This window comes from Mustela nigripes, chromosome 7 (assembly GCF_022355385.1).
Source record: "Mustela nigripes isolate SB6536 chromosome 7, MUSNIG.SB6536, whole genome shotgun sequence".
In the NCBI taxonomy this organism is placed as follows: Eukaryota; Metazoa; Chordata; class Mammalia; order Carnivora; family Mustelidae; genus Mustela; species Mustela nigripes.
The window spans coordinates 18,205,965-18,232,220 of NC_081563.1; the positions used below are offsets into that span (position 1 = coordinate 18,205,965).

At 40.9% G+C, this 26,256-nt stretch overlaps 1 protein-coding gene across 7 annotated transcripts in view; it reads right to left on the minus strand.

Moving 5' to 3' along the window:
• Positions 1–26,256, minus strand: part of ITSN2 (intersectin 2) — a 140,491-nt gene that overhangs the window by 28,948 nt on the left and 85,287 nt on the right. For 5 of the 7 annotated variants that reach the window (XM_059405234.1, XM_059405233.1, XM_059405240.1 and 2 more), the window contains 7 exons: positions 23,982–24,187; positions 22,047–22,111; positions 20,083–20,249; positions 16,239–16,284; positions 16,034–16,155; positions 14,003–14,099; positions 13,401–13,592 (listed from right to left, as the gene is read on the minus strand). In XM_059405234.1, the coding sequence (XP_059261217.1) occupies positions 13,401–13,592; positions 14,003–14,099; positions 16,034–16,155; positions 16,239–16,284; positions 20,083–20,249; positions 22,047–22,111; positions 23,982–24,187 (895 nt within the window). Of the gene's footprint in view, positions 1–8,279; positions 11,722–12,524; positions 12,646–13,400; positions 13,593–14,002; positions 14,100–16,033; positions 16,156–16,238; positions 16,285–20,082; positions 20,250–22,046; positions 22,112–23,981; positions 24,188–26,256 lie in introns of those variants that run through there. The other 2 variants (XM_059405237.1, XM_059405238.1) reach the window with 2 other exon arrangements.

Below are 26,256 nucleotides of genomic sequence, written 5' to 3' on the forward strand. Positions count from 1 at the left end.
AAACACATTTCCTGAATAACTGAAACACTAAGCATTGAAATTATTTCAAATGTTGTAGTTTCAAGAAGAGATTACCCAAAGCTCCAGGTAGCTTCCTCCTTTAGCAAAACAAAAGGCCCCTCAATTCGCTTGACCAATCACTAGCATTTGTGACAGTGGATCACTCCCTCCTCCTTAAAATCCTTCTTTACTTGGCTTCTAGGTCGCCGCCTCATCAGCCAGTCCCCTCCTCTCCTTTCCCAGCTCCTCCTCAACCCACAGACTTAACACTGGAAGCCGAAGGCTCAGCCCTGTAACTATTCTCCACAAACAGCCTCGGTGGTCCCACCGAGTCTTGTGCCTTTAAGAATCATCGACGCACCGAGGCACTCCCACCCGTGTATGAATATATGCTCTGGACCTCGCCAGCATCTCTACTAACCAATCTTTTTATTTATTTTTTATTAAAAATATTTTATTTATTTGACAGAGAGAGATCACAAGTAGGCAGAGAGGCAGGCAGAGACAGAGAGGGGGAAGCAGGCTCCCTGTTGAGCAGAGAGCCCGATGTGGGGCTTGATCCCAGGACCCTGAGATCATGACCTGAGCCGAAGGAAGAGGCTTAACCCACTGGGCCACCCAGGCGCCCCTCTACTGACCGATCTTAAAAGTAAGTGAGGGCCATACCCAAGATCAAATTCCTCATCATCTCCCCTGCCCCTCCTCCCTCATCATGTGCCTTCATTTAATGGCACTTCCATGCCTCTGGCTGCTTAGGCCAAGATCTTTAGGGACATCCTTGACACTTTTTTCTTCTTTTCACACCCCACATTCAATCCGCCTGTTGGCTCTATCTTCAGAATATAGTCTGACCACTTCCCACGACGTCTGCTCGGATCATGCCGATCAGGCCACCACCACTGTGCACCTGGATTACTGAACTAGCCTCTTAACGTGTCTACTTGCTTTTGAGCCTTTCCCTGTCCCAACCCCTGCTTTCATCTAGCAAGCCGGAGCTATCCTGTTAAAGCGTATCAGATCGTGTCCTTCCTTTGATTAAAAACCTCTGATGCGTTCTTGTCACTCCCAGCAAAAGCCAAGGCTGTTCTTACAAAAAGCCTCCAAGAACCTAAACCATCTCCCCTCTCCCCAGTTAACCCTCTGTCCTCGCTTCTTGCTCTGTTCCAGCCACACCAGGCTCACACTGTTCCTCAGGCACTACAGTCCTGTTCCCGACTGAGGCCCTGGCATGTGCTCTTCCTGCTGCCTAGAATGACTCTCCAGGTATCCGCATGGTTCCCTCCAGATGTCCCTCATGTCCTTCAAGTCTTTGCTCACATGTCACCACTTCAGAGCCTGTTTAAAGCCGAAATCCATCTGGATCCACCCCCCTCCCACCAACCCATCACTCCCTTTCCCTAACCTGCTTTAATTTCCCAAGACATGACATATTTATTCATTTTGTTTTCATCTTGCCCTACTCAAATGTCAGCTCCGAGAGGGGAGAAATTTTTTTTTTTTGCTTTATAATCTGCTATATCCCCCATGTCTGACACATAGTAGGTTTTTTAAAAAAACAGATTTTATTTATTTATTTGACAGATCACAAGTAGGCAGAGAGGCAGGCAGAGATAGAGGGGGAAGCAGGCTCCCTGCTGAGCAGAGAGCCCGATGAGGGGCTCGATCCCAGGACCGTGAGACCATGACCTGAGCCGAAGGCAGAAGCTTTAACCCACTGAGCCACCCAGGCACCCACACAGTAGGTTTTCAACAAGTATCTGAAGAATGTGATATGAAGATAAGCCCTGACCTGCAGGAGACGGTACAATGATAGTAACTACGGGTGGCCAGAGAGAATGATGAGAAGGTGCTGGTAAGTTCTTTCTGGCAGACAGGAAGTGTGGCAAAGTAAGAAAAAGGAGAGATTATGGCGACGATCAGGTCAAAGTCCCCAGGGTCACAAGACCCCCTCCTCCACCCCCAACTTTCGTGAGGACACAGAGACTGACAGCCAACTTATGCACAATGAATAACAGCCCTGTAGACTGGGTCCCACAGAGTCGGGGAGCGGCTGCCGTTTAAACGCACACGAGAGCGAGAAGCAAACGAGAGACGCCTAAGAAAGCAGAGGAGGGAGCTCTGCAGAGAGTCCACAAGGTGAAGGACAAAAGATGGTTTGTGGTGACCAGTACAAAGAGAGCTTGTTCGGATTACGTCATCAAGTCCCAGAAGCGTCCTTGCCCATTGTGAGAAGAGCAAGGCCACTGAACGATGCTATTCTCCACCCCGAAGGAGCAGCCCGAGGGTCACATAATGGTTTTCAGTCTGTTTGGAAGCTCAGTGAAAAGACAATTTTTAACAGTAAATCCAGATGACGAAACTGGGTGCATTTTCTGACACTGCCTTAAAGAAAAAAACATTTTATTTATTTATTTGAGAGAGAGAGTGAGAGCACGAGCGAGGGAGAGGGACAAGCGGACTCCGGACCAAGCACAGGGCCCACCGTGGGGCTCCGTCCCAGGACCTCGAGATCGTGATCTGAGCCGAAATGAAGAGTCAGACGTTCAACTGACTAAGCCAGCCAGGCGCCCCTGAAGGCTGCCTTTAATAAAGAAGTTTTGTCGGGGGACCAGAAAATTAGTGCAGATCTCATTTTGTAAAAGAACAGCGGTTTATCCACTTGGCAACTACTACAGAATACCAACCACGTACCAGGCACTATGCTCCTACCACGGAGCCACGGATATTTGTGGTTTTGTTTTTGGAAATCTAAACAATTGTTGAACAAACTTTTAAGCTCTAGGTCTTCCTGATGCCTGTCAATTCTTCATCACCAGGAATTAGGTTGTTTAAGCACAAAAAGAGAAGTTAATAATGTATTCTAATATTGCAGACCATCAGTAAGCAAAAGCGAAATATTCGGTTATCGGTAAGTGAATGTATTTCAGAGCTTCCCAAAGTAAGTCTGCTGATAAACACAAGTGGACAAAGAAACCGTTTATTGGTTTTATTTTTACTTTGGAATCTACAGTGGAAGGTCACAAGCCTAAAAGAGAGCGAAGACCTCCTAATGGCAGACAGAGGAGCCTCCGAGGTTGAGCCTCGGAAGGAGTTTTGTTCAGGCTGAGCCTGGCGACATGTTCTAGACTAGCCAGCGTTCTGTCACCGGCCCATGTGAGGGACCGGACGTGCCAGGCAGATGCAGAACATCACGAAGAGGTGTTATGCAACTCTAGTCTTTTCAGGTTCGCCCAACAGAGAGCCTTTAATCTGAACATAAAAATAACCGTTACCAACACGCGCATGACAACTTACAACCTCTCATCGGCCCTGCGACCCGCAGATCCCACTGGGACCCCTGCTGTGCCAGTGTATGGAGCCTCAGAAGTTTGGTGGCTAAGGGACTTAGTGCAGAATTTCAAGCTACAAAATCCCTGCTCCTAGGCCTCTTGGTTCAAGTCTTACACTTTGAAATATCAGGCCATTTTAAATGGCGTCTACACAGCCATCCTCCTTGGGGCAAACCGTGGATGACAGTGTACAGAAACGTGACCTGGTCTGCTGCTTGCTGAAATCTAGAGGGAATAAGGGGCACTTTTCTGGAAATGCCAACAGAGCTCTCACCTTCCCTTAACTCATTTTTGTGTCTAAGTGGCGACTGGTACCTACAAACCTCCTTTGTCACACATGCAGTGAGTAGTGGGGTCCCACCGCTCGCCTCCTGTGCACTATTCTGCATGCTTCGGCCCTCACACTAGGCACCCATTACTATGCTAGCATGGCCTGGGGAGACGGGGGCTGTTTGGTCTCCCCATTACTAAACATCTTGCTTTACTCCTAATTCTCCCCAGCAGCATGATCACCACACAGCCCATACTTTCAAACTGTTTGTGACAACGTAATTGGTGACTTTGCCACCCTGTGCTTGGTGTGGACACGCCAGCTCTCCAGCACTGTCTGATAGAGCTCGTGGTTAACAGGCGGCTGTCGGCGACACAGGAACCCTAGCAGCAGGTTCCCCCCAGTACCTTTCAGGGTAACTTGACCGGACTGGATTTATTTATTTATTTATTTTAAGATTTTATTTTTTTATTTACATGACAGAGAGAGGGACCACAAGTAGGCAGAGAGGCAGGCAGAGAGAGAGGAAGGGAAGCAGGGTCCCTGCTGAGCAGAGAGCCCGATGTGGGGTTCGATCCCAGGACCCTGAGATCATGACCTGAGCCGAAGGCAGAGGCTTAACCCACTGAGTCACCCAGGCGCCCCCGGACTGGATTTATTTAAAACAGCGAATTCTCTTTACACTCTTCTCGCCTGACTCTTGGAGTTAAGAGATGGTTGTTCTGCTTTTGTGATCTGGAGTTGCAGCTGCTTCCAGGTTACGGAAAGCAGTGTGGGGTGAGGCTAAGAGCACGACTTCGGAGTCAGACTCCATCTGGAGTGGAGTTCTAACTCCATCACTGACTAACCCAGACAGGTACCCGAAGTACTTAGTCCATCGCTCAGTACAAAGTAAACGCTTAGTAAACGTTAGCTGTTCTTTTCTTTCTTTTTTAAAAACATTTTATTGATTTATTTGACAGAGAGAGACACAGTGAGGGGGGAACACAAGCAGAGGGAGTGGCAGAGGGAGAAGCAGGCTTCCTGCTGAGTAGGGAGCCTGATGCAGGGCTCCATCTCAGGACCCCAGGATCACGACCCGAGCTGAAGGCAGACACTTAACCGACTGGGCCACTCAAGTGCCCAGAACTTGTTCTTGTTTAAAACGAATTTAAAACATGATTACGAAGACCAAGTACTCAAATAAAAGGCAAAGGATCTAAATACTCTTCTCTCCAAAGACACGAAAATGCTCAACAAGCACAGGAAAAGACACCCAGCATCATTAGTCATGCAGGAGATGTAAAGCAAAACCACAGTGAGTTGTGGCTTCACACCCAGAGGGACGGCTACAATAAGTAAGAGAATAACAAGTGTTGGTAAGGATATGGAGAAAGAGAAAACTTGTGCCCTGCTAGTGGGAATATTAAATGGTGCAGCTACTTTGGAAAACGTTCCTCAAAAAGTTAAAACACAGAAGCGTGTCTGGGTGGCTCAGTGGGTTGAGCGACTGCCCTTGGCTCAGGTCATGCTTGTGGGGTCCTGGGAGGGAGCCCCACCTTGGACTCTCCACTCAGCAGGGAGCCTGCTTCTCCCTCTCCCTCTGCTCCTCCCCACTGTTCATTTTCTTGGTCTCTCTCAAATAAATAAAATCTTAAAAAAAAAAAAGAAGCTAAACACAGAATTGCCATTTGATGTAGCAATTCCACTCCTACCTAGTATACTCCTGTATACCCAAGAAAAATGAAGACATATGCCTCCACAAAAACTTGTACACATTTGTAGCAGCATTGTTCCTAAGAGCCAAAAAGTAGCAACAACGCAAATATCCATCAACTTAAGAATGGATAAGCAAGTGTGGTGTACCCACACAGCGGACTACTACTTAGCCATGAAAAGGAACGAAGGGCAGAGGCATCCCACAGCATGGGTGTACCCTGAAGATATGATGCTGAGTAAAATAAGTCAATCACAAAACCCACACATTTATGGTTCCACATATATGATATGCCCAGAACACGCAAACATATGGGGGTGGAAAGTAGGTGAGTAGTGGCTGCCTAGGGCTGGAGGTGGGGGTTGTATAGAAAGACAGGAGGGTAAAAGTTAAAGGGTACAGGGCTTCTTTTGGGGGTGAGGAGAATGTTCTGGAATCCGCTATCTCTGGTGACAGTCGCCCAACACTGAATATACTAAAAAACATTCAACTGTACACTTTAAATGGATAGACTGTATGGTATACAACTTATCTCAACAAAGCTGCTACCCAAAAAGTGGTTTGTTCAGCTTTATCCTTGCAGACACTATTCTTAAAGATTCCTGTCCTTGTTGGTCATATTCAGTCTTTGCCTCCTGGCTGCTTCTCTGGGTGTACTTTCTACAAACAGGAAACGCTGTGCTGCCTCTGATTTTCCCTCTTTCCTTTTCCCTGGTTCCAGTGCTGGCCACTGCGGAGCCTCACTGCTCTAAAGGGGCGCAGTGGCCGCACCCTAGTGTAGATGGTGAGAGCATGGGCTCTGGAGACAAACCATGTGGGTCTGAACCCAGCTCTACCACTCACGGGGTGTGTAACCTTGGACAAGTTATTTAGCTTTTGCTTTCACTTCCATATCTGTAAAAAGAAAATCATAATGAGGAAAAACATTAGGGAACATCAGAAAAGTACCTAGATTAGTAAGGGCTCAGTGAAGGGCACTTCCTTCTCTTCTTTTCATTGGTCTGAGCAATGGCTGTGCAGCCAGCGTGTCCTTGTTCTCCTAGAACCTGTTTCCTGCCTCTGTGGGTGCTTTTGCGGACGCACCCGTAACTGCTAACACCCTGGACGGTCAGCTCATCTATGTTCATGGGCTCAACCATCAAGCTGCGTTCCTCCCACCGGCTGATGTCCTGAAGCTCCGACCGCCTGCCGGACAGGTCTACGCTGGTGGCCCACTGGGGGGGCTTGGTAAGAAAAAACCCAACTCTTCTTTCCCTAACTCTGACTCCTTACTGGAGGTGGTGGCACAACGATTCTACCTGTCACCAGGATACACACCTGCCCACACATCCCATCCATTACCAACTCCTGCCAATGTTCCTTCAGAAACAATTCTTAGCTCTGTTTCATCACCTTTTCCCCACCTTGGCTTCAGAGCAGAATCATCTGGGCAGCTCTGAACGCCCCCCCCCCCCCCCATGCAGACTATGGTTTAGACCATTAAAAAAATTTTTTTTTTAAATTTATTTGACACAGAGAGAGATCACAAGTAGGCAGAGAGAGAGAGAGAGAGAGAGGAGGAAGCAGGCTTCCCACTGAGCAAAGAGTCTGATGCGGGACTCGATCCCAGGACCCCGAGATCACGACCTGAGCCGAAGGCAGAGGCTCAACCCACTGAGCCACCCAGGTGCCCCGCTTTAGACCATTTAAATGAGGATGCAGGCATCAACAGTTTTTTTTTTAAAGCTTCCCAGGTGGTCCCAGTGAATTTCTCATCCAGGCTAGAGAATCTGATCCAGCCTTTGGTCCGGCTCTCAAGCCCCACCTTGCACTGATTCTGGCTTTGCACTTCCACTGCGGCCACAATGAACTGCTTATAAAACCACCCCCTCCACTGTCTCTGTCCGCCGTACGCTTCGCCATCCCGTCCATCGGGCTCACTCCTATTTATCTTACTGGTCTCCCAGTTGCCTCCCCCAGGAAAGCTTCTCTAACTCACCCAACTACAATGAATGAGGTATTCCTCCCTCTGTACTCTTGTCGTGCCCAGTGAATGTTGATCACTGTGCTTACTAGTGTGCTGTTCTAGAATTATCTGCCTGTGTGCCTGACCCCCCTCACAGGGCAATGTGCTACCTGAGCCCAGGACTAGCTGACACTTGTTTTCATATTCTCAGCAGTTAGTCCCTGTCTGGCCTTATGCAAAGACTCAGTTCCAGAGGTGAGGAAAGGTTTTCTGGAAAGAGGTTGTTTATGCCAGACACTGACGGATGGGTTGGATTTCAATACATATTTTTTCACTCAAGGTGAAACCACCAACTTGATAATGTGTAAGTGTCAGACTCTACTTAAGTCTGGGGTCTCCATGTATTCACTACAATTTCTTATACATAGACTCTTGGTTTTTTGTTTTTGTTTTTAATTTTATTTATTTATTTGTCAGGGATAGAGGGAGAGAGAGCAAGCGAGCACAGGCAGACAGAGAGGCAGGCAGAAGCAGAGGGAGAAGCAGGCTCCCCGCTGAGCAAGGAGCCTGATGTGGGACTCGATCCCAGGACCCTGGGATCATGGCCTGAGCTGAAGGCAGACGCTTAACCAACTGAGCCACCCAGGCGTCCCTAGACTCTTGTTTTATACTAAGAATGTTTTATCTTGGGTTTGCAATGAGGATCAACTTGTAAGTTCCCTCCAATTTTTTAGAAACAAGATGGAGTAAAAACTATAAATAACATAGTAGTCTATTACCCTAGATCATATTTTCTTTTACTTTCAAATCAAACTTTCTTCTGCTTTTGAGATACGTATGATTATCTTGGATCAAATTATCTCTATCTTGACCATTTAAAAATTTCTTTTGCCTACTGTAATATGAAACAGCTTGCTGGCCTGTACCCACAGACTATGTCAAGGAAAAAGAGAAATTCCACAGAAATTCCATCACGACTACATATAATTACAAATACGTTTCAAAGGGTGCTTCAAAAGAAATACACAATACAAGTAATGTAGTTTGTGTCCTTTTAATAAACACACTTGCATAGTTATATTACAATTTTGTAAAAATAAAAACAGATGACCTCATGCCAAGCGTGCCCAGCATCTGCACAATCTCAACACCTTTAATACTATAGTTTTAAGACACACAAAATAAAAATTTAAGGCAAAAACAGCACTTTGCAACAATTTAATAACTTATTACAGTAGCATCACAGCAGCATCCAATAATGCCACTTCAGGCAAAGTCTCTCAGTATTTCCATTATAGATTCTATTTACAAAAATTTATAACTAGGTAAAATTTATTCTAAGAAAACTTGGCAAATAAAGCTGTGGACTGGAACTGGCATTTCTTTCTCTACTTTTCCTTCCCCCACTTTCTTTTAAACTGTCACTATTCATTTTGTATTTTAAAATAACAGTTACATTTTTAAATAGTTGTTCTACTTTAAAATGACTCTTTTAAGATAAAGTTTTAGAGGAAACTATATAATGGGTGGGACTGACTTAAATTTTTAAATTTGCTAAAAAAATCAGCTTCAGTTTTAGAACTTAACTTTTTTCATCACTGGAAAACCTATCAGGTTTAATCACATACTTTAAAAATGATTATCACAAGTGCTGTGAAATGTGTAAACCTGGCGATTCACAGACCTATACCCCTGGGGATAAAAATACATTATATGTTTATTAAAAATTTTAAAAATAAAAAAAAGAGAATTTACCAGCAAAAAAAAAAAGAAAAAAGAAAAAAGAAAAAGATTATCACATACTACAATCTTGAAATAAACAGCTTTAAAAAAAAAATTAACAGGTATTTGGAGTCTTCCTATGGGGTTCAGATTTATCCCTATTTTAAAATTCTGTGTTCCTGATAAACCGTTTCCTTCTAATGCTTCTTTCTAAGCCAACTGAAAGCCGCCTCTCATCCTGAACGAGGAAGAGAGCAAACAACGCGGCGGAACGGGAGGTCCTGTGAAGGACCGGCTGCATGCGCTTTTAAGAAGGATTTAGGTTACTTTTACATGTCATTCAGTTTCCTTTACTTTTAGCTTTCTCTCAAATATATGGCAAAATACCTACACAAAGAGTGGTATTTCAGGAAAAACAGTACACTTATTTTCCAGACCAACATCCAGCTTAAGTATGCCCTTATGGGATTTGATTTAGTCCATGGGTACCTGATGAATGTATTATTTTTCTGACTGATTACAGATGCTAAGCTTTCCTTGAATGTCATTCTTGATAAATTATATTTATCAGGGTTACAGTGAAGCGATTTGAGCTATAAAAATACCTTTGAAATAATTTATCAGTGTATTAGATAAGCCCAAATTCAAAATTAGAAAGAGAAAATGTTATACTAAATTGTGTGGCTAATTAGCAGAGGTCTGATTTCCACTCTCAGGGTTTAAAATGGATTTAAAGTAACTGTCCTTAATCTGAACCCAATCAAATAGTGCAAAAGCAGAAAGTTCAGAAAATAAAAGGCAAGACCAAGTAATCCATACAATCTGGAAGATCAGCTGAATTCACAAGGACTCAGTCTTTGTACTGTCTCCTTTAGTGACTGCAGGCAATCTGTTATCCCACCTGTAAAGTGTTATTATTGCTTTCCTATTAACGTCATATTTTATAAAAGTACCATGATGATGCCAAATACTAAAAACTGAGGTGGTCTAATAGTTAACTAGAAATCCCTGCTCCATGGAACGCACATGTACATCATACATCCCAGGAACGGTAAGCATTTTGAAACACAGACATTTGAACTTTGTAAAGTTCTACCTAAACTGTTGATTCTTTCTCAAGAAAAAAGTTATGATTTAGGCAATGACTGAAATTATTCATTCACAATGTATAGGCACATTAACATAAATATTACACAAAATACGCCTCTAACTGAAACTCAGAGATATAAAAACATATTTCACTCTTCTTAAAGAACTCTGTGAGGAAATAAGACTCTGATTGTATGTACACTTTTCCTGATAATACTCTGACATTCATGAACAGTAGATTGCACTGCAGTTTGTAAACATTTTAAGTTGCATAAACTTCTCATTGATTTTCAAATATAGTTTAATACTGCCTACTAATACCCTTTTTTCTTTCAGCTAGGTACTCTCACATCATTTACTTATTTATAATAATGTTTATTATCTTTAAAGTGTTTTCTGTTCAAGGAAAAGGAGTAAAATCCTATGCCAAAGTAGCCAATGTGTCTGAAGACGAGATATGAGACAGAGAATTCTGGGTGGTAAAACCAATCTTCTAGCCTCAGAGCAGCTTCATGGACACAGAAAAATGCTGCTCTCACACATCTTTCCTTCACTCGAATTCATTTGAGACTGAGCAGAGCCTGTATGCCTGCCTCAGTGGCATTTACACTCTTCAAGGATTCCTTATGATTTTTACTAAATACATTAAGAAGAACGTCAACGCATGTCCTTTTATGACAGGTAGTCACCTCATTAAAATAGGTATCATAAATTTTGACTTTAGAATGTATTCTAGATCTAAACGCTAAGGCAGGGAAGGTTTCCTATCTCACCGTCAATGATAGGAGTCTTTCATTCCTCCAAGAGTCCATTTTTAGGTCCCCAATAGAGAAGTAACACCTGACTGCTACAGCACATGGTGCAGGACCTTCCTCAGCTCAGAGCTCACAGACCCTAAGGAACTCCCACAGTACAGTGCCCGTTTGTGCGTGGCTGAGACGGAGGAAACATAGCCCACTCTGCACATCCTGCTGGGATAGGCTGCTTTCCTCTTTGCTGAGAAAAAGCTTCCCAGAAGTGTTATTGCTCCCACCCAGAAACACACAGAAAATACAAAAAAGGTTATTTCCAGTTCTTGGCCTTTAAACGATTTCAATATTGGTTCTCATGGTGGCATATTAGAAAGTAACAGTAAACAGTGCATATCTGGGAGCAAATCACATATTGAACCAGTTAAGAGCTCACTGTGATTAGGATCAGATCAAACATAAGAGCAAAACATAAGCAAGTTTTATCTGAACTGTAATGAATATACATGTTGCAGTAACATTAGAAAAGCATGGCAGCCCATTCCAAACCAGGGAGAATAGTTTGTGCAAATAGTGGGTCTTTGTGTGTTTGAACTCCCACCATGTAAGGGCAAACTCAATATGCATGCTAATGACCTACAATTACCAAATTAAAAAAGAAGAAAAATGCTAAAGGATGCCAGAGTGAACAGCAGGGAAAGCCACACAAAGACCCACTATCCTTTAACTTGTTACAAATAAATTTTAACTGTAAATTAGAAACACAAAGAAATAATCACAAGTGGCTCTAACATTCAAACGGAGTTAATGAATTGTGTAGGAGAGATTTGATCAGGGCTGCCTGCCCTGCCTCCACGCTAGAGTCAAACTTGGATAGTGGGTCTCTGGGGTGCTTTCACACTGGAAGACAACATTGGGTCCTATAAAAAGAAAAATGAGGAATAAAATGAACATAAAGCAAATTAAGTGGGTGAGAAAAAAATTTGACTAGTAACATGCAACATCAACTAAACAAATCAGAACTATTAAAATCCTCAATCTTTAAAAAACATCCTAATCACATAATAAAATGAAGATAGTAATTGTTAAGGGCCCAAGAAACACAAATGGTAATCTAAAATTTAACCAGTTTTCACAGACTCATATACTCCTGGCTGTTCTTCCTTTAGAATAGTTTTTATCTCTTCTTTGTATTCCTTATTATATAAGACTTAATTGGAAAAGAGTGTTCCTCCACTGGAAAACAAGAGAAACAACAACAACGCACTTGGAAACCTGTCCCTTCACATCCTGGAAAAGCCAAACGTACCGCTGCACTGGGTGTCTCCAGGGTTCACTAGCCAAGAAGCTTCCATACCCCACAGGTCTGACAAGTATCTTCCCCTCCAGGGGCCAGGGAAGGTACCTCATGCATGTCTAGTTAATGAGATAAGCGGGCAAGCTCTGGAAGCTGCCAAACCAATCAGCAGAGCTTACAAACGGTCATGTAGATAGCCCACATTTTGGGGGGATGTTCGAACCATAAAAAACTCGACTCCTCCCACATCCAAATTGAGAAATTCAGTTGCTTTATCTAAAGGAAAGACTTCTCCCAGGATCAGAACTCTTTTTGGAGCTACAAGCTCTACAGTGAAAATAATGCTCTAATACTTCAATTTTATAGTATTTATAATTTTATAGAATTTATAGTATAAATTCATAATACTTGCACTGAATCATAAGCATCTCTCAGATTGACTGGGTTACCATTTATGTGTTCTCAGAAACTAAAATGAAAGGCTAATAAATATTTTAGATAATTTCACAATGATAAAAATACAAATCATGATGAATCATGATGTATTCTGTAAAAAACAAAACAAAACAAAACAATCAAAATCAAAAGGGTGGGGGGAAAGTGACATTTTATAAAGGTAAAAAGCATTTCTAAGTGCTGTTTAATTCTCTAATTATTACAAATATAAGAAAGGCTAGGCAATTACTAAAGGATAATTTTATAAAATACCGTATTTCATACTGTGATCTGGATCCTTGTTCTAAAAACAGTGAAACAGATCTTGACTCATGTATCTCTTATGGCATTAGGCATCTTAAAAAAATCACCTACTAAGAGTTTTGCAAACAAACAGTTTAATCAGGTTTTTAATTCTCTGCTAACCTGGATGTTGTGTAAATATATGGATATTAAATGAGAAGGTTGCAAAATTAATAGCACCTGTACTCTCAAAGGGTAATTTGAGTAAGTGAATATGGTAATTACTGGCTGCTCTTTATTAAGCAGAAAAAGATCATTAGAGGTGAAAAAAGGATGGTGGTAAAGGGAAGTTGAAGTATAGACTGCTCTTTAACTCAAGAACCTGTAAAAGAGTTGGCATCTTTTCAGATACGGTCTAATAGTAAGGTCTAAAGCTAAAAGAAAAAGTATTTAAGCAGTATAACTTTTGATTTTGTGAAAAAATTTCTTTTGCAATTTACTGCTTTCATCACTAATATAGACTTGCTAAGAAGAGTGCTGAGTTTAAGACATGCCTGGGGACAGAATGTGCTACATATTAAAGCTTTTGTACTAGCTGAGAGCAAACAGTTTGGTATTACTCACACTGTTGACTTGGATCGGAGTCTGTTGTCATCTTAACATAGTTTGAAGGAAAGAGACCAGTCACCCCGTTGATTTCGCCCTGCCACCAGTCAGGATCATCTTTGTTCAAAACATTGATCAGCTGTCCCTTGGAGAAATTCAGCTCATCCTCGTTATTTGCCACATAGTCATACATGGCAATCACCTGACACACTACCAGAAAAAGAACAAAATAATAGATTAATTATTCCTACAAAGATCCCATGTTACAACTAGGCTAAAATTTCCCTTGAGCTGCTCTCTCTCACCCTCCTTCCTCCATTCCTTATTTTACAAAACAAGGCTCTCCCAGCTACAGTTAATCCACATGAACCACTACACTTTACGTATGAGAGCAGAGGAATTCCACCTTGAAAAATTTGAAGCAATTAAGTGGTTGGTTCAATTATCACCGAACAGTTGACTGTTTCCACACAGAACTTTCTAGAAAGGAAGTTCTCATTGGGTAGAATTATAAAAAGAAATAATTTTTACTATTTTTCAAAGTTTCTGTTAATCTAAGAAGTTGCTGAGTTTCAACAAAACTTCTAGAAGCTGTGACACAAGTTAACCCACTGCCGTACCAGGATGAAAGGCAGGTGTAGTTCTTTCACTGCTTGGACCCAAAAGTTTAACGTGGCTGGCAGGAAACCATCCTTTCTGTCGCTTTTTTCCTCTGGCCTGTAAGATCAGCAAAAGGAATATGAAAGATGAGATTAAAAACAATTACTGAGATATAAACTAAAAAAGGCTGTGTAGTAAAGAATTTAGCCCTGTCCCAAAAGAGGTATGAACTCTACCTTTGGCTCCTGGGAGGTCATCTCTAAACCTGTGATATGTCCTGATTGCTCAGTGTCTTATTTTTTCTGGGGGCCTTGACCATGCCAGATAGACTAACAATGTGACTTATGGTGGATGCTTTGGGTCACATATTATGAACTCAACCCCCAGAGGGACTGGAGACTCATTTAAGCTATATGGGCAGAACCATGTCTATGTGATGGAACCCCAGTAAAATCTCTGGATACCAGGTCCTGAATGAGCTTCTTTGCTTGGCAATACTCGGCAGTATGTGTTGTTGCCAGGAGTTAATGTTGTCCATGACTCTACTGCGAGAGGACAATGAAAACTCTTGTTTTTGGAACTGTCCTTAAATCAGTCCCATACCATATATCTCTTCTCTTGGCTATTTTTTTTTTAAGATTTTATTTATTTATTTGACAGACAGAGATCTCAAGAAGGCAGAGAAGCAGGCAGAGAGAGAGGAAGGGAAACAGGCTCTCTGCTGCGCAGAGAGCCCGATGTGGGGCTCGATCCCAGGACCCTGGGATCATGACCTGAGCCAAAGGCAGAGGCTTAACCCACTGAGCCACCCAGGCGCCCCTTCTCTTGGCTAATTTTAATCTAAATTATTTTGCTGTAATAAACCGTAACTATGAGAAGAATAATTTCAGTCCCTTGTGAATCATTCTAGTTAATTACTGAACTTGAGAGTGATCTTGGGGACGTCCAAACTTAACAACTGGTGTCAGAAATTAGGGTGGTCTTGGGGACTGCTGAACTCTGCAGTGACCTTCCAGGTTAGTATCATACAACCAGAAGACTCAATATGCATCTCCAAGTAGTGCTGAAATGCCATTGTAGAAGGCTACTAGGAGGCCTTTGGGGCTCAGAGTACTCTGCATATTTCACACAAATAATATTTATAAACTAAAAACACTTTTCTAGAGTTCTCTTAGTAAGTTCAAGTTAACCTTAAAATGGTACAGTGCACAATGAACATCTCTTGGAGCTTTGTTAAAAATTAATACAGAGATCACAAATACAATTTGTGGAGAGCCATATTTCCCATTTAGTTGGGTTGATCCTCAAAGCAAAATAGGAAGATGGGATTTCAGGGGGTTATTCAAGATACTGAACTTTGAACCTCCACTGCTCTCTAGGAACTGTGTAAGGCTGATCTGCAAGAACAAAGCTGTGTTTATCCTCCATGTTATAATCACATATCAATCTTACATAAAAAGACAGCTATTATACCCCTCATCATCTTTTAATCTTAAAATGCTTTTTAGTTTTTCTAGTAAGGAACTTTTAGGAGAAAAGAAGTCTCTTTCTGAATCAAGACGTATGCAATAACTGTCTCTAACATTTTAGGAAAAAACTAGGTTCACTTATGCCTACATTTCCTTTCCTTTCACTGCTGTTTCAAAAGCATAAGACTATGGTGGGCAAAGTCCAACAAGTTTCTCAGTACATAGTCTGGATCATGTTTCTTTTCCTGGAGAGAGGCTATACCCTGGGGTTATCCCAGGCAAAGGTGATGCTATGCTTTCCTTTAAGAAGGTGACCTGTGGTTTATTAAAGCAGATATTATTGGAAAACAATTATGTCTATATAGAAAATTATTCTTCATATTGTTACTTATAATATCAGCTCAAATGCGCTAAAAATGAACAGGGAAAATACTAGAGGGAAAATAATACATTAAAATGTTAATATTGATTACCTTAGGTGGTATGATTATAGGTGATCTAAAAATTTTTAATTTTATTTTTTAATATGAACATGCATTACTTTTATAATAAAAATGATAAATGTTACTTCAAGGTTATTACCTGTAATTCCCCTTGCCACCACCCGCTTGAATTTTTCTTTAGGATTAATATTAACTGCCCTGGTGCGAGACTTAGTTGTTCAGAACCAGAAGCCACATATGCTGAAGTTACTTGAGCAATCTCTGAAAAGAAGACAGATAAGAAACTATGAATTCAAGACAATTAAAACACTATAGTAATTTTGCAACTTCATTATTATACATACCAGGTTTCTTGTTTGATGTTCCAGATTTGCTAGCACTCCCAAAACTCTGTAAGAAAAAGACATACTGTTTTACCATTTTCTAATAATCCAGATGTAAGAATGCAAAGGTTACTAGGAATTAGAGATTTCTAATTCCCAGGACTGTTTCTTTAAATGAAGATCAAAATAACAATTAGTCTTTTTTTTTTTTAAATTTTATTTATTTATTTGACAGACAGAGATCACAAGTAGGCAGAGAGGCAGGCAGGCAGAGAGAGAGGAAGGGAAGCAGGTTCCCTGCCAAGCAGAGAGCCCGATGCAGGGCTCGATCCCAGGACCCTGGGATTGTGACCTGAGCTGAAAGCAGAGGCTTTAACCCACTGAGCCATCCAGGTGCCCCAACAATTAGTCTTATATTAACCAAGTAAGTAAAGAATCCAAAACATTAATTATGGGGAGATCTGGTCTACTAATAGACATTATACACAAGTGGTTGATGCTGGCAGCCAATGATTCAACAAGAATAGCTTATTAAATGCATCTTTCCTGAATACCAAATGTGACCAGATACCTCTCATTTATCAGGTTAGCATCAATGCCCACCACCTACAACATACCTTAAGGCATATGTGAGTTTTACTGCTGCTACCTAGGAGTCAATGTTTTTAATTCTTTTGCATATTCCACCTGAACCTGACATAAGAACAAAAAAATCCATGCCCTGGGTAGCAACTATAACCTCAGTCTGACGTTACAGGACAGTTGCACCAACAACCTTTCTTCATTTCAGGAATCTGAACAAGCAAAGGGAAGGAACAGAACACCTTTCTTCTGTGAGTGAACACAGCTAGAGTGGAAGTACTGAGGCTGAAGAGATGTTAGGCAAGGGCTAACGATTTCCGAGCACTTACACGAACAGTATTTAGAAACCACCATTTGTGCAACAGATGTGGGTTACAGCCAATGAATTTTACATATAGTCACTTATTTAATTCTCACAACAACCCTATTAAGTATTATGATTATCCCCATGTTACAGAGAAGGAAACTGAGGTACAGAAAGGTGAAATAACTTGTCCAAGGCCTCTAAGTGTTAGAGCCTGAAGTCAACCTAGATGGTTCTCACCGGGCAGTTTGTGGATCCCTGGGGACGGTCCTTGCGCCCCTTTCAAGGGGCTTTTTCATTAAATAAAGACCTTTTTCATTCACAGTATTAAGACATTAATCGCTTCTTTTACTGTGTTGACATTTACCCCAAGGAGTAAAACTGCTGATGCCTTAGCATGAATCATGACAGCGGTGTGAAATTATACTAGAGGTCACAGTATTCTTCACAACCACATAATCACAGGACAAAAATGTCCTCAGTCAAGCAGTAAAAATGTTATGAAATCTTAGTGAAACATGATCTTTTTTTTTTTTTTTTAAGGATTTTTTTTTTATTTGACAGAGATCACAATTAGGCAGAGAGGCAGGCAGGCAGAGAGAGAGAGAGAGAGGAAGGGAAGCAGGCTCCCTGCTGAGCAGAGAGCCCGATGCGGGGCTTGATCCCAGGACCCTGGGATCCTGACCTGAGCCAAAGGCAGAGGCTTTAACCCTCTGAGCCACCCAGGCACCTGAAACATGATCTTTTAAAAATTCTGTGTGACTAGATGGAAGCAAGCCTACAGCGTTTCCGCAGCATACTGAATAAAAGATGGCTATCTGAAGGAGAAGCACTTGTGTTATTCAACTGTGAGATGAACTGGGGTTTTCACGGGACGTTTTTACTTGAAAGAACAACTAAAGACAAACTCTTCAGACTCGGGATTTAGCAGACGTTTTCTCCAAGATAAAGTATGTCTGTCACATCAAGGAATACAGCTGACGGGACTTGTGGCCAATGATCCAATTCAAGATTTCAAGAGAAAATTGAAATTTTGGAAAACTTGCATCTACCACCATGAGTTTGACAGTTTCAAAGTATATGAAGATTTTCCCATGAGATCTATGGTGATATAAACAAATGAAATTTTTTGATATTGTATAATGAAATGTGGCAATACAAGGAATATTTGCATAACTCAGGGATTCCATCTTTACCAAATGACCAATGCATGGATTAAAAAATCCATTCAATGTCAAAACAGAGTGGTGAATTTTCATGTAACAGTAAGAAATGTTCACTGACATGGCTTTAGATTCATGTGTAACTAACCTATAACAATTTAACACTTACTAAGTTTTGGTATAGTAATATCAAAGCATAACCACAGGCACCAGAAAATGTTAATAAATCCTCCTGTTTTCTCCCATATCTGTGTGAGGTTGAATTTTCTTCACGTGTCAACCAAAAAAATGTGTCACCACAGACTGAATACGGAAACAGTGAAGAATCTAGCTGTCTTCAAGGTAAGCCAGACATTAAAGAGCTTTGCAAAAATACAAAACGATGCTACTCTTTCTAACAAACTTTCTTCTTTGTTTTTCATAAGAACCAAGTTATTTATATTACCATATAATGGATTTACTTTTGTTACTTTATTTTTTAAAAGACTGTTTATTTTTCAGAGGGAGTGAGCATAGGCAGGAGGAGTGGTAGGCAGAGGGAGAGGCGGTCTTCCCGCTGAGCAAGGACTCTGTCCCACCCCCAACGTGGGACTTGGGATCATGACCCGTGCAAAAGGAAGACACTTTAACAGACTGAGCCATCCAGGCATCCCTACTTTTGTTACTTTAAAATAAGTATTTTTAAAATTCTACGGTTTTAATTTCTAATATGGAAAACAGAACTATGTGTAACCCATATATATGTGTATTTTAACCTATATATGTATTTTTAAAATACATTTAATAAAAGATTTTATTTATTTATTAGAGAGAGAAGAGAGAGAAAGTGGGGAGTGGCAGAGGGAGACGTAGAAGCAGGCTCCCCAACGAGCAGGGAGCCCAACGTGGGGTTCCATCCCAGGACCCAGGGATCATGACCTCAGCCGAAGGCAGATGCTTAACCAAATGAGCGACCCAGACATCCCCCACCCATACAGTTTTAAAAACTCTTTAGAGTGCCCAATAATTTTTTTTAAAGATTTATTTATTTATTTATTTAAGAGAGAGTGGGAGTGGGAGGGGAAGGAATCTCACGCAGGCTCCCCGCTGAGCGCAGAGGCTGACAGACGCAGGGCTGGATCTCAAGACCCTGCTGAGATCATGACTTGAGGTGAAATCAAGAGTCAGTTGCTCAACTGACTGAGGTACCCAGGTGCTCCTAAAATCCCCAGTAATTTTTTTTTTTTAAGATTTTATTTATTTATTTGTCAGAGAGAGAGAGAGAGTGAGAGCGAGCACAGGCAGACAGAGTGGAAGGCAGAGGCAGAGGGAGAAGCAGGCTCCCTGCGGAGCAAGGAGCCCGATGTGGGACTCGATCCCAGGACGCTGGGATCATGACCTGAGCCGAAGGCAGCTGCTTAACCAACTGAGCCATCCAGGCGTCCCCCCAGTAATTTTTAAGAATGTAAAAAGTTCCTCAAATCAAAGAGTTTGAGAACCGCTGTATTGTACGGCACTAGTGGTAGGATGAAAAGAGGCAGGAACTGAGCGTAGGATGAGTCACATTAACACCAGGGCTGCAAAGATTTACAAACTCCTTGAAGGTGATCCCTGGGATCTGGGACTCCTTCCTAGCTTCAGTAACCATGACGCCCAGCTCTACCTTTGGCTCCTACTCTTAGAAATTTCATGAAATCCTGTCCCTCTTATTTAACTGGTGCCACTTTCAGTGGTGTCCTTACAACCAAAGCTTGTCTATACATGGGTCTCTGTTTTCAGTATGAATCTCAATACACAAGAATGGAATAATTTTGTTTCTATATCAAAATAACTTCACCTCTTGATCTTTTGGCTTGACATAATTTGATGGAAAAATTCCAGTTCTATCTCCAATGCTTCCTGTCCACCACTCTCCGTCTTTCTGGGTCACCAGTATTTCTTCACCTTCAATGAAAGTCAAATCTCCAGGTTCTACACTCGAATATGAATAAAGTGCAATATACTCTGTAGGAAACAAAACAAAAAGAAACGAATTTTGGTTTTAAGAGTATAGAAAGCAAAAGATTATGTTAATCTCCAAACCTTGTGTAAATTAACTAAAAAAGACCTTGTAAGTTAAGGAAACCAAATGTGAAAAGATATTAAAGTAGAAAAAAGAATGAGGCAATTATTTAATAATTTTGAGAAAAAGATTATTTAACATAAAGCTTTATCACAGGGTTTCTTCTTTTCCCTACTGTAGCATCATCACCACCGTCTTAATCACAGAGAATCCAAAAACACAAATAGGTAGAAGTACCTCTACAGAGTTAAGATATGAAAGTATTTTTTCAATTTCCTTACACAAAATATCATTTAATATGCTAAGTTTTTTTCTCTCTAATTCTTTTATATATCGTTATGGAAATGCCCAATATTGACATCCGTACCAGTAGCCAAGTTCTACCACAGTGACCCGGCTCCTAGCACAATGCTTGGCACAGAGTAGATGCTCAATACATACTGACTTCTTTGGGAAAATATATTGGCTTTGGTTTCCATCCCTGTCATTACTGCTATTTAGAATAAACAGTCAATGACCTGGTTGTAGAAGTCTTTCTTAGTTTCCAGTTAATTTTATTTGTCAACATGGAATTTCATATGTACATCATAAACTAGAAATGACTAGGAACACCATCTACACCCTACTTACTATTCATGTTCCCAGTATTACTGGGTGATTTAACAAAACCAAAAATGCCTGCAAGGTTTAGGTATGCTGCAATTAGCAAGGTCTCCCCCAAACACTCCTTCCTCCCTTCCTAGACTCACTTCACAAACTCATTCCACAGTGAACCTATGTATGGGTCCAATCTGGCTGGTGATCTGAGCTCTCTAATCTTTCACAGCCATGCCCTGACTCTTAACTTTCCCTCCGTCCACAAGAGCTTTCTCTTCCCTTGTCACTATGCGAAATTCTACTCCTTGCTTAAGATGATCCAAAACTGCCTTGTCCGTGGATTCATAGGTCCTATTCAAAATTCAGTTCTATGTACTCATTACATAATTTCTTACAGTGGTATGCCTATACTCCCCAGTCTACTGTGAGGACTTGGGAAACTGTGTTTTATTCATCCTTGTATTTTTCAGGCTTTAGCACAGAAACTTTAACGTAGTAGATACTGAATAAATGGTTTAATTTATCATTAAGCTAATCTTCTTGAGCAGTGATGTAAACATAAAATGTACTTCTACTATTCAACTAATTTTACAGGGGACGTACATCATTCATTTATAAAGCTATGTAAGTGTTAAATAAATGTCAGAAACTTAGGGTGGATAATCTTTCATTTTTTAGTACATTGAAATAAAAAAATAAATTATTAGTCAGCCCAAAGGGCTATAGAAAAAAATTTCTTTGTAATAATTATGATAAAGTACACCTTGATTTCAAATCCTACTTAATGACTTATATGATACACTGTAATTAAAATGCAGTTTGTAAGTAAATGTATTAAAATTGCCTAACCTGGATATCTAAAATAACAGGAAAACAAAAACCTTCATGCTATCTCACTGTAACATTTTTCATTTATGATCTTATTGAGTCTATGCTGAATTTTTATAGTACCGATTTTCCAAAAGTGCCATATGTTTTCTATAGTCTCAATCTTCACATGAAATAGCTAAGGGGCAGGTTCCTCTAAGTCTACTTTAACAGCGAAGACATGGAAACAAGGCAAATAACAACTGTGGGAACTCAGACAATGAGTCAATAGCTAATCTGACTCCCATTTAATTTACAGCTTGCCAAAAACTCACCATCTCCAACTGTATAGGCCGCAGAGGTAGGTTTCTTGTTTATAGCTGCATACAAAGCTTCTGATCTGCCAAATAAATATACAAACCGATTTTAAAAAATAATGAAACAAAGACACCAACAAGCAAAAACCAAGAAAGGCGATCAGCAGGTGTTTGCAGTACTTTCTTTTAGGGCTTTCTAAAATTAATTTAAATATTGTCTCAGTACACAGGCTAGAAATATTCTCATAACACAAAATCATTAGGGGACTAAGAAGGGCCTAGTTATAAACCTCTAAATGTTTTAATGAAGTAATTTCAACATGATTTATAAATAGTTTTTTTAAAGTGTGAGTTACTTTGCCTTTCTAGAGGAATTTAAAAGACATAAGTGCTTTGGTAAATGGACAGTAATTTAGTAAAGCACATAGGGGGCTTGGCTTGGTATATGGAGAAACAAGAAGAACATAATATATTAATTTTAATATTTGTTTTGAGCACAGAACTTTATTTTTATATTTCAGAAACAGTAAAGCTTTTAATTTCCAATTTAACCCAAGAAACTGTCTTTAAAAATGTGGAAGACTGTCGTACTTAAGAACTGGACATCTGTAGGATGTACCAGTGCTCCCCAGGACCCTTGAGGAAATTATACAGTAAGGCAGTTCTCAGGGAACAGAATGGAAACTTACTACAGCTCATGGTCCCAGCTTAACAGACTGCCTTGTTTAAGGCATGATCTCTCCATTACTGTAGGCTTTCAAGTTGTATGCCTTATATGCTAGAAAAGGTCAGGAACTGAATGAAAAGTTAGCGGGGGAAAGCATTTAAACTCACTATCTTTGCACTTATGTCTTCTACTCCATAAAATGTTATGGTGTTTAAATAGATAATTCCTATCAAGGGCCCAGCTCAGTGCCAATATGCACCTGTCAGCTCTGAATTGCTATCACTTACAGAATTTTAAGTCTAAAATTCCATGTCAGTCTGAAGAGTAAATTTCTGCATTTGAACTAAAAATTCCTACAAAGAGTCTCAGCACTGAGAAGGTTTTTAAAGATTAATTTACTTTTTTCATCTCATCAATTAGAAAACTGCAAAGTAGGTAATTCTATACAGCCTGACAAAAAAAATAGCAGAATCCGAACTCAAGCCTCTTGATTTCCAAAGACCTATCTCTTTCGTTCAATCAGATCACTTTTCTATTTAGATCAATTTCCATGAAAAACACAAGAGACAGCTCCCCACTGCTACATTAGAGTACTTATTTCTTAAGCATCTTAAAGATGTCTGATGATCTGACTCCTCTGCACTGGGAAATAAAGGCCAGAGACCTTGTCCACTTGCTGTTCTCTGAAAATGGATTCAACTGACTGTTCGTTCACTGACTCCTCTGCTTATTCACTGAGCTAACATGACTGAGAAGCTAGTGTGCACCGTGATGACACGAGGCAGGGAAAAACTGAAAAACAAACAAAAGACATGGACCCTGTCCTCCTGGAGCGTATGCTCTAGTAAGGGATATGGTTAAGATAATGCGTAACTATAGCCCAGTCTCTTCTGAGCAGTTAGAGAGGTGTGATCTTCAAGGAATTCTGGAGGCCCAGAAACTGCAAGCCCTCCACTCTGGCAAAGTAAACCTTTATTTAAAAACTGACAATGTAAAATAAACAAGGAAGAAGTGCTCCAAAGGAAATGAAAAAGAACTCTAATTGACCTGATAGCACAAAGAAAACAACAGATCTCAAATTTTAAGCACTTTGAAAACTTTAGGAATCGGAAATAACTAGAATAAAAGATGTTCTAAAACTGATATAAATATCTGAAACACACTTTTTTCACTCCAGAAATTGCCCTCCTGGTGGTCAAACTCAAGCGTAAATGTTTTACATTCTACGGTGGACTCACTAGGGAAAACACCAACATCCACATCTCACGGAAACACAAAATGCTTACTCTTCCCGCTTGACTTCACTCCCAGGGATGATTTTGACATAAGATTTTGGAAACCATCCTCTTCCTCCATGTACCTCCCCAAACCACCAATTTTCTTGCTGCTCCAAGACAGTAATAATATCATGTTTTGAGAAGTTCAAGTGGTTATCTTTCTTTGCAGTCCAAGAACAAAGGGCCTGTGCCTTTAGGTTTTCTACAACTTGTCCCTGTGAATACAAAACCACAAAATTAAAAAAAAAAAGAAAAAGAAAAAGAAAAGGTAACCGTGACTTCTTTTTCCTAATATATAACTTATTAACTGTTTAAACAGAGACAAGTTTGGTGTGGTGGTGACTTAAGATAACCTTTATCTATCAACCCATTTAAAATGACAGATGACGGAACATTTGAATAGCCTTCTGTTTGTTAAAGACTGAACACCTACCATTCAAGGAAACATCTTGGCACAAAGGAACACTAGATTGTAGGAGAAACACTGGACACTCAAGAAATGTTTTCATAAATCCATCAAGCTGACATCATGGAACAAGTGCAAAGAGCTACTATAGCTCTTCCTACCCTCTAGTTCCTGACTCCCTCCGTGCAGTCACTATAGGCCAAAGGTCGCGCCACTAACCAATACACACGGGCTGTGCTCTCCTCCCTCCACTTCTTAGCTTTTGTTCCCCAACTTCCTCCTGGTATTCTTACTCATTCTCCTTTCCTTGCTCCTCTTGGAGGAAGGAGTGTTTTGTTGATAAGGCTCATCTCTTTACCTGTGCCCTAAATCTTCTATTATACCCTCCATTTTCCAAAAATATTTTGTAACATCATGAAGTGCCTCTAAAATAGCTAATCTCTCCACCTCTCTACTTAGTTTCTACTTCTAAATTCCTTAAAGACAGGAACTCAATCCATTTTAATTTAGGTTCTGCACCCACCACTCTATTGAACCTCTTCTTGACAAGGTCACTGATAACATCAAAGTGCAAAAAGCTTCTTCCAAACCCATATCTTCCCTGATGTCTGAACAGTGCTGACATCACTTACACCCCTGTCCTTCAGAAAACTCACTCTCTGGTGCTTGATGGATTCCATCTTTGGTCCAAGCCCTTTCCTTGCCTGTTTCCACATGACTTCCCTAAATTATCTTATTTATGTCTATACCTTTTCAAATCTTTAAAAAAAAAAAAAAGATTTTATTTACTTATTTGTCAGAGAGAGAGAGAGAAAAAGAGAGCACAAGCAGGAGGAGTTGCAGGCAGAGGGGAGATGCAGGCTCCCCACCGAGCAAGGAGCTGGAGGTGGGACTCGATCCCACTAAGATCATGACCCGAGCCCAAAGGCAGAGTCGCTTCCTCAAATATGTATCTTAATTACAACTTTATCTCCTGAGCTCCAGTCTTGTAAGTCCGACTCTGCTTATGTGGCCTTCCCACCACATTGTCTCTAAACCAGATACCTAAGTTGCAGGTGTGGGATGCATTTTTGGAACCCACAGAACCCACTCCTCTTGTGATGCCCACCAAAGACAATGCCATCACCTTCCTTCCCGTTACTCGAGCTAAAGATCCTGAAGATACATAGAAGGGAAATCCATTTCCTCTCCATGTTTTCTCTCCTGTGGCCCGGGCTCACGCCATCCTCTCCTCCCCGGCTCCTGCAGCACCCTTCCTCCTTAATCTCCTTCCTTCACTTCCTTCCACCCATCCGGCCCCTGTACTCTGGTGGGGTTAGGTTAAAATATATACCTCTTAGAAACTTTCAGGTGCTGCCCACTGCCAAGCTGCTGGGCACTGTACCAAACATTTCACAAAGAGACCTCCACCTCTAACTGTGCTTCCTGACCCTTTCGCCACGAATCCTGTACTCTGGCCACACCATAAATAATTCTCATCCTGCAAACTCTTTGTGTTAACATGCCTCACTGATCTTCCCCAACTTATTTTTTCACAGGAATAATGTTCCTTCTCTGTTTGCTAAAATCTCGCTTATCTTCACCTTCCCACTCAAAAACCTGGCTCTTTGTGAACCGTGCTCCAATTTCCACAGACTGAATGAGATCTGTCTCAGCTGTATATACCTCAAGACTTTGCAGAGTATCTTTATGACAATACTTCTCATAATTTATAATTATTTATTTCTTTTTTAAAAAAGATTTTAAAGATTTATTTATTCAGTTGAGAGAGACCACAAGCAAGCAGGAGGGTAAAAGGGAGAGGGAAGAAGCAGACTCCCCATTGAGCAGGGAGCCCAAAGGAGGGCTTGTTCCCAGGGCTTGGAAATCATGGCCTGA